Consider the following 8,893-nt stretch of genomic DNA (forward strand, 5'->3'; position numbering starts at 1 on the left):
AACAACAACATCGGCAAATAAACAGATGGCCTTTCCCCTAATGAGAAACTATCTAATCAGAGAAAAAAGTAAATACCAATCCCAGTTTTCGATGCTACCGATACATTTCACATTTTTATAGCCAAAGCTAATGGAGACAAATAATAGATAGAAAGTAACAAGAATAAAATGTCTTACAGTTGAAGTCAAAGATGGTGAGTTTTAACATGTCCAACTGATTCGGAGTGGACAAAAAGCACCATCACAGCACTGTTTGTACAACGAGGGACAGTCAGGAGAGGTTTTGCAGTGTTGAACATGTTTTTCTTACCTCTACGTCCCGTTTTAGCTTCTCCAAAAAGTATTTCTTGTTTTCATCTCCTATCTGTAGTTTCTGGCCTTCATTCAGGAAGTCGTTGTCTTTAAAAGTGGGGAGTTCTTTTGCCTGAAGAAAGGGAGAGTTTTCTGGTATCAAACAGTAGCAGAAATGTTGGTTTTAATGTCAGACTTATGTGCACATGCATAGAGGCAGGATTACAGATACTACTTAAAAGTCTTACAAGGCACACAGTCATATTGTGACAAATACACAGGACTATGGTCAAAATCAATGGCTCTTCAATGATTGCTGCTCTTACTGAACAGAGAAAGTCCCATTCCAACAACTCAGAGTAAATCATTGTCTACTGACATTTGTCAAAACAGAGTATTACACACTGACAGCAGGAGGCCAGTGGAAAAGGTACTATTACAATAAATCTGTTTACTTATAATTACTTAATTTAAGTTTGCCTCTGGGGTGAGCTAAGGGCGTTTATTTTTGTCTGCTGTCAGCAGCCGTCACTGCACAAAAATGAAACGTACCTTTTCCTTGTCGCTGGCTTCCCTTGAGACTGTAGAACCCTAAAAATGAATAAAAATAGAATTAATTGAAAGCAGCTCAAGATACTTCAGGGGCTTTGTTAGCATATTACCCACGTTAACTCAGACATCGTCTTTTTAAACTGTCAGTATTGTAAAAGTAAGGTTGTTTTCTCCAGAGAATACTTGGCAGCAGAAGAGGATTTTTTTAGGAGAGCGTAAAGAAGCAGTCAGCAGACTGTGTTCACCGCTGGTAAGGAAACTGCTCACCATAATAATCAGCACAAACCTAGAATTCTTTGTTGATGAGCTGGATCTGTAACCCCCTGCCAATTTTACAAGCACAGCATGAACTTTTCTCTAATTTAATTTCATTGACATACTTGTTTTTTCCGTCTGACAGTAAAAAAAAAACTAAACAGAGGATTTTCAGTGGACTGATGTGAGTCGTACTAAAATTTTCACCATTCACTAACATATCTAATAGTCGTGGTAGCAGGTGCTCCTGACGCACTGGTAGGCCACACAACGCTTATCAACAGCACAGAGACCTTCCCCAGGGTCAAACAATCACACAAACAGACAAGCAAATGTAAATGCACACTCTACATAAGCAGCAGTGCTCCCTAAGACCTACAAACACATTTTGATAATAACAGGGTTTCTAAACTTCTGCCATGGGCCAAAACCAAAAAGCTAGAAAAGTTTGTTTTGCCCCACAATTATTTCTTAAATCTAACCTAATTTAATGTTCTCTTTTTGTAACAATGTTATATCACTATTATGTTTTGTTCTTTTTTCATTATTTAATGTTTCATTCTTTACATACCTTGTTTAAAATAAATCCAGAGTTCACTTCTAGTATCTTTAACGCGAGACACGGATGTGGTTGCACATGATTGAAGTATTGTGTTTCATTCGTGCGTGATTTATCATAACAAAGACCGGTGTGCAAGTCAATACATGTCGGTGTTGTTTTTCCTAACAGGAGGTAAACCAGCAAATCCTACCTTCAGGTCATATTTGCGGTGTACAGTGAGGCGATGGCTGAATACATTCCGGGTCACCACCATGTACGTCTCCACCCCGTCCACTGTTAGCCTGTACATGCCCAGGAACTGAGGGAGCAGCGTGTTGCCATGACACTCCACAATAAACTGGAGAGAATCAGGGGAGGAGAGCAGAGAGTGTGACGGGAAGTGTGGGAGTGAGGAATCAAATATACAGTATGAAGGCTGATTAAAACTGGACACAGCACTGCCCTATAATGCAGTCATATTATTTCTGCAGGGCTGCATCAATTAAATGCCTGACTTGAGATTCAAATGAAGGAAGCAGATATTTTCACTGAATGATGCTCCTAAATGTCTCTCCTATACTCGATCTATACAAAAAGTAAATGTCTGGATTAAGGAGGGGCTTCTACCTGGTGATATTTCTTTAGGATGTTGTGCATCTCAGCGATGTCCTCACTGGACACGGTTTTGATTACAAAGCGGTGGTCATAGCTGGACAGGAAGCGGTTGCCAAAGCGACCCTGGGAATCGCTGTTGAGTGGGGCGCTCCTCGTCAGAGAGTTCTACCCCCCCCACAAAAAAAGACATCCCGGTACATTCTTACTTTAAAATTAAAAACATCTTAATATATATTTTTTTCATTCAAAGTTCAATCAAAGTTTGTTTGTATCTTCTGACCACAAGTGTCTCACCTGGTAGTCCTGGTCATCGATGCAGAACCTCTCCCGCAGGTTTCTGAACACCATGGGACAGTACTCTTTGAACTTAAAGCGGCTGGGCAGGTTTTCTCTGACAAGAAAGAGACAGAGTCACACGTGGAACTACAGACAGGAGCTCATTATTGAAAATGAGGAAGAAGGCCGACTCATGCTGAAGTTCGCAAAACATTTGCTTGCTGATTGTTGGATTTATTTCTGCTATTTTGTGGATCCTGCACGGACAATAATTCAATTCAGAGTTGACGTTTACAGCTTTGAGCTCCTTTTCTAAACGCGTTTGTTCTACTGGCGCTGCCTGTTTGCTGGATGAGAACAAAGTCTATCAAACAGCGAAGCAAAGCCTAACAGAAGGCTTTTTAATCAACACCCAATATAAATCACATCAGTAAATAGATACTTTATGGAACTTGCATATATGGTTAATTTTGACTCTTTCTATTAGGCACATCCCGTATTCCTATTGGCCGAATACATTTTTAATGGAAGAAATGCAAAGAGATTTCACAAGCGCGTGAACAATTATAGCAACGTAAAACCTTTAATCACTACAAAATATGACAAAGAGCTAAAATGTGAAATGCAAAGACATTTGAATTGCATCCATCAATTTCAATTAACTTTTAGTCAGAACACATTGAGTTTGCTGTTAATTCTTGGTTGGTTCATGTCTGGCAGTTAGCACTTTGATATGCAAATCCTCAAAGCAACTGTGGGGCACTGTAATTGAGAAACAAAAAGACCAAACCACCTGCGCCTAAACTCCAGGTGCATCACTCAAAGGAGCTACAAGATTATTAAATGTGCCAAAGACAACAGCCTTCCACATCATGACTACAAGCACAGAGCGAGAGTCCCACGCTGGAACTAATCTACAGGTCCAACAGGATGATAAAAATTACTAAACGTCATCCAACCCATTAAACATGCTATGGTGATCTAACTACTTCATTTTATCCACTCCTGCTATATTTCCCTGATTGTGGGAGATGATCAGATGTTATTCTCAGCCTTACTGGCTTAAAGAAAACAGCACACTGCTTCAGAAGTACTATACTGCTCCTTTACCATGAGAGGGATCTGTATTGCAAAGCTGCTCAGCTAAGTACTCAGCAGAGCTTTGACAACAGTCTGTGTGGGAATTCAACCTGACCCTGCAGTAACATCTCCTTTGTCACATTATGGATGCTGACATTCATTCTGAATAGAGCAAATATTAGGTCATTCAGAGAAAGTCTGCTTTTGCACTATGATGGGATTTAATGAGTGCAAAGAGCTGTGAGGCACGATCTGTAATTTTGACCATATACATTACAGATATGTTCACGTTCACAATTTTTTGAGCAAAGACTGAAAGCCTTCAGGTTATAAAAACATCAAAAGTCATTCTGGAGGGACAGCAGGTGTTTTAAACTCTGGTGGTGGGTTGACCCATTTGTTTACATGTGGATTACAGACTGTAACTTTAGCAGACTGCCACATAAGCTGTGATGTACCTACTTGTTAAATAGGTGGTTGTCCACTTTGATCTTACTGTAGGCTTTAAAGTCATCTGGCATCAGCATAACTGGTACAGGCACGTTACTTAACTCGTTAACCTGAAGGAGAGAAAGAGAGAGAGAGAGATCAGGCGATGAAACAGCCGATATACTGAATGCATAATGATTTAGGAATATTAGAAATCAAAGCAGCAATACTGACTTTTACATTTTCAACAAGGGCACAGTTTGATATTCAACAGAAAACAGACTCCTACACAAAGTACTTTACTGTTGTGCAGTTCCAGTCAAACAGTTGAGATGTGCTTTAAACATCATATTAAAAAGGAGAAATAGAGAAAGATATGTGGTAGCATCTCATCGCCCCCTCAAGTCCTGCACTAATAAACAATATGTATTGTCAGTTTCATGTGACCCAAACACATTCTTCCAAATCTCTGCGAGTGTTTACTAGCACCAATCATTAACTCCAGGACCAAAGAACAGGCTGACAGCTTTTCTTGCTACTGCTGCTGCTAACCCTCCCCCCCACTGATCTTATCTGCTGAAACACATCCAGAGCAAAAGCTCACACTGACGGACTTCAGAAAAACCTCCTCGTTGATTATCACGTAAACAGCCATACAAAGGAAATTGGGCGGAAAGATTGAAGAGATATAACTACTCCAGGGAGAAAGTGGAGTCAAACAGCCTTTAAGGAACTATGCAGGGAGGAATAACAGCCAAATAAACTAAAAAGGGCAGCAAAGGGGAAGTACACAGTTCTGGTAGTGGTAATTTAATATAGGGCTTTCTCATTTTGAAAGTCAACTCAAACTCCTGATGATGTATCAGTGTTAATGCAATGGAAATACGCTGCTGTTATACCAGTGTAATTAACAACAATATTTAGTGAACACACACACAAACGAGTTCATAAACAGCCAGCCAACCTGAATTTAATGACTATCTGATTTGAAGCTTTTACTTCTAGATTCATAACATAAATAATAAAATCAGAATCAGAAGGAGCTTTATTGCCAAGTAGTGTTTTACACATATGAGGAATTTGCTTTGGTGATGAGGTGCTACACGTAGACAAACATACAGTCGACATAAATAAATGTAAAAATATATAAATATGGAATAGAAGAACAACGTTGCAGATATATACATGTGCATTATTCTGGGTCTGTGCCATGCAGAAGTAACGCAACGGAAGAGAATATTGTGACATATAACTATACAACAACAAAGATCAACAATCAACAACAAATATGTGCAACGTGCCAGGTCTGTGCACGACAAACTGTAAATAATATTATTTACAGTAAAAGACACCTTTGCAGGAGTATAATCTTTGAACAATGTTTTCAAAAAGGAAGCAGTCAAGTCAGGCAGCTTCCTAGTGCCTGCACATGTGATACATGAACTCCGTCTGCCGTCAAATCAAATATTATGTATATCATCGTTTTTGATATAAGAGGTATGAAAACATGCGGTTTTGTGTGTTTTGTCCTTTAGAAACATCAGCAATTTAATAATGCTGAATGGGCTCACTGAAAGAGCAGCGCAGTAAAATACAAACACTCTCTTGAATTGAAGCGCTCATAGACCTGAGTGGGCAATTATTTACTGACATGACATTTTAAATAAATCCCAGGGATTAATTTGATCCCAGCATCAAACAGGTGGTGTAGTACATCATCTCAACACCAACTGACACTGTGTGGAAGTGAAGTCCCCCAGCAGCACAGCAAGGGCACTATTAAAAATGCATACAACTTCTGACTGGAAGAAGAGGACTTTGATGAGAAGTCTGTTTGATGTCTTGAATCGGCTTCCCACCCACACCTCAAATCCCCATGCCTGTGTGCTGCACCCACACACCCACTGCCAAAGTTCAACCGCCGAATACTGGCGATGCTGCAGTGATAACCATATCATTATTCCGTGGTTGTATGCATTCTTTCCGCCGTGTCATTTCTTCAACAGGCCAGCTAGTGTTTGTGGTCCCTGTGTCCTGCAGAAATCAGTGTGGTTTGATACAGACATTATTACTATGACAGTGTCAAACCTGCAGTGGCTGTTGTCACTATCAGCAGTTTTGGCAATTAACCACCTTTGCGTTACTACTACTGACAAAATTCATGTTTGGAAGAAGTGTCAGTTTACAGTGCTGATCAGACAGTACTGCACTTTTACACCCGACTGTGGCGATGAACCGGGCGTGGCGATAACAGGTGCTCTTCTATGCAGAGCAAATCAAAAAGTTTCAACCCTGGACACAGCTCTCCGTCACACCTGAGAGGCTGCTTTTCAAACTCAACTCTGATCAAACAGTTAGCCTACTAGGTGTCTTGCACATTAGGCAAAACCAAACTGCTGGTGCAAACCCACTCCATCCATCAGTGGCGTCGATTCTGCCCTTCTTCACTGTGCTTTTCATAGCCATAGGCAGCCGCGGCCAAAAGAGAATGTGATATATACTTTTTCGGCTCTATTTATAGGGAAATGACGCGATGGAATAAACTGCAGCAATTTGATGCAGGCACCGAGCATTAGAGCTGCAAATACAAGCTCAAGAGCAGGGTTATTTAAACAATAGGCAAGCTGCTGTCTGCAGCTGTGGGGCTCAAATTGTGTGTAACCTGCTGCTCCGGCTGCCTGTCACACCCCTCCCACTCCATGCCTGCACAGCAGCAGCAGCAGCAGCAGCAGCAGCTCACGACTTGGCTCCCAAACACTTGACCATCCATGATTTATGATGGCAGATTGTTAACGCTGTGCCATGACTGAAACTGCAGGCATGCTATTTTGATAATCATTCCGCAGCTGCAGAGTTTAACACATACCCTTTTAAATCCCTGCAAAACGAGCGCATCGGGCAAAGCTACCGAGGCAGCAGCAGTTAGCGACACACTGTAGGGAAAGGACCAGCTCAGTGGAGAGCCAGCCTGCAGATTTCTGTCCAAGCGGTCTACTAAACACTTGGCGAATATCCACGAACTAGGCAAATTACATGGCCGACTTGAAAGCATCAAAATCTGGCTTGACAGATGAGGGGAACTGGCTAACAAGCTAGCAGGCTAGCTAAATCAAAACAGCAGCATAAACAAACCGCTCACTAGCGAAAACGAAACATTTAAGATGTACTTACCGTATGGTTGACACCCCACATTAAAACGCTGAGAATGGGCTCACTCGCACGGAATAATTTCACTTTCTGTCCTATAAAATGCTTCTTTTTCGTCTTGGTTTTGCTAGCGCTGACAGCCGCTGCGCTGGTGCAGTTGGATGACATGTCTCAGGCTGGGAATTCAGGGTACGCAAGACGGCACTCACTGTCGTTCAGAGCCTCTACACACAACGAAAAGAATCGCAAAGTTAAGAGCGTTAAAAAAAATAAAAATAAAAATCTATAAGTGCATCGTGCCCGTCGTCCAACTCGCAGCGAGTCTCTGGGTAAGGTTAACTTGTCTTGCTGGGGAGTCAGCGGTAGAGCATTTTGCGCCGTCACCACCCTTCCTCCTCCCGAGCAGGCCGCGGTGGAGTCCAGAGAGCAGCTAGCCGGCCATCAGGCTACAGCGCAGCCGCTCTTTCTCCAAAGAAAAAACAAGCTGGGGCGGTGAACACTCGCCGGACAGCTCCTCTCCTTTCCCTTTAACCCCTGCAACCCACAACTGACGTGACGGTTTTACTTGTCAGTGAGTAATCCCATCATGGTGCGCTACAGATTTTTTTTCTCAATCACCACCAACAAGCGCTGCGTTCGGGGTCTCCTCAAGATGGCGTCCGTGTTGCACTTCATAGTCAACAGCGCCTCCAACGGGCCGCCGGCAGAACTGCAGGGGTTCCCACTGACACAGGGCGTTGATGTTTTCTTTTTAATATTCAAATTGATTCACTGAACAAAAATACAACGGACGTGAGTTTAGTGTCTTCATTGCTACTATGGCCCACAGCCGTTGTACAGGTGCATTTCCCACAAATCTTTAATATTAGGCTGTATGTAAATCTGCATGTTGAGAGCATGTTTTTGATGACTACACCTTACATTTGAATTCACATTTAAACAGTTTCTGATTTGTTAAGATAGTGCCTGCCCCTACATTTGTTTTGGTCAGTTGCTTACTGTTTAGTGACTTTAAACACATCTACCAATTAGACAATTGCATTGTAATAACAATGATGATAATTGTTTTTTGAATATTCTGCATTTATTTCTAGTAGTTTTAGTCACAGCTGACATCTCATTGTGTTAAAACTGATATTATCAAGTTTAGTCTCGCATTCCAATTTCTCACCTGATCATTTTTATCTCCATTCCCTCCCTTGTGACCAGATATCATCATGTCACTAGAAGAACAATGACTGACCTTGATGATCATTTCTATTTGATGCACCGAATATTCTGGTTGCATTGCTAGTTTTGTTTTAATATTAACGTTCCATTTAACTTGCTATATAGTAAGTGCATAAACCTCACCTACAAAGCCCTTAATAGTCAGGCTCCAGCTTACAAAACATTTTATACTCACCTCCAACTCTGCTGCACACATGTTCTAATCCATTCTTTCACCCTGTCTTTTTCCTTTTTCATGTTTATATGTATCATGTATGTTTCATGTATAATAAACTATAAAAATATAAACTATATAAAATAAACCACTCCGGTTTTGTGCATGGTTTTGTGTAATTTCATGTTTCACTTCTCACGTGTGCTTTCTTGGCAAAAAAAGTGGTTTGGAGACCAGTCGTCGGGTGACCCGCTGTCACCGATCAGTCACATACTGTGAACACCACAAAGACTTCAAGACTCCCGATTACAACACGACAAACT

The 8,893-nt window shown here is 41.3% G+C and overlaps 1 protein-coding gene across 1 annotated transcript in view; it reads right to left on the reverse strand.

Moving 5' to 3' along the window:
* The window catches only part of LOC123969378 (phosphatidylinositol 5-phosphate 4-kinase type-2 beta), a 12,299-nt gene extending 4,454 nt beyond the window's left edge, over positions 1-7,845 (reverse strand). The window contains exons 1-7 of the mRNA XM_046046730.1: positions 7,211-7,845; positions 4,073-4,170; positions 2,549-2,645; positions 2,267-2,419; positions 1,851-1,997; positions 844-882; positions 311-424 (exon numbers count right to left, since the gene is read on the reverse strand). Coding sequence (XP_045902686.1) covers positions 311-424; positions 844-882; positions 1,851-1,997; positions 2,267-2,419; positions 2,549-2,645; positions 4,073-4,170; positions 7,211-7,354 — 792 coding nt within the window. The 5' untranslated portion in view covers positions 7,355-7,845. The remainder of the gene's footprint in view (positions 1-310; positions 425-843; positions 883-1,850; positions 1,998-2,266; positions 2,420-2,548; positions 2,646-4,072; positions 4,171-7,210) is intronic.
* Positions 7,846-8,893: the final 1,048 nt, after the last annotated feature.

Source organism: Micropterus dolomieu, linkage group LG04 (genome assembly GCF_021292245.1).
Source record: "Micropterus dolomieu isolate WLL.071019.BEF.003 ecotype Adirondacks linkage group LG04, ASM2129224v1, whole genome shotgun sequence".
Lineage (NCBI taxonomy): Eukaryota > Metazoa > Chordata > Actinopteri > Centrarchiformes > Centrarchidae > Micropterus > Micropterus dolomieu.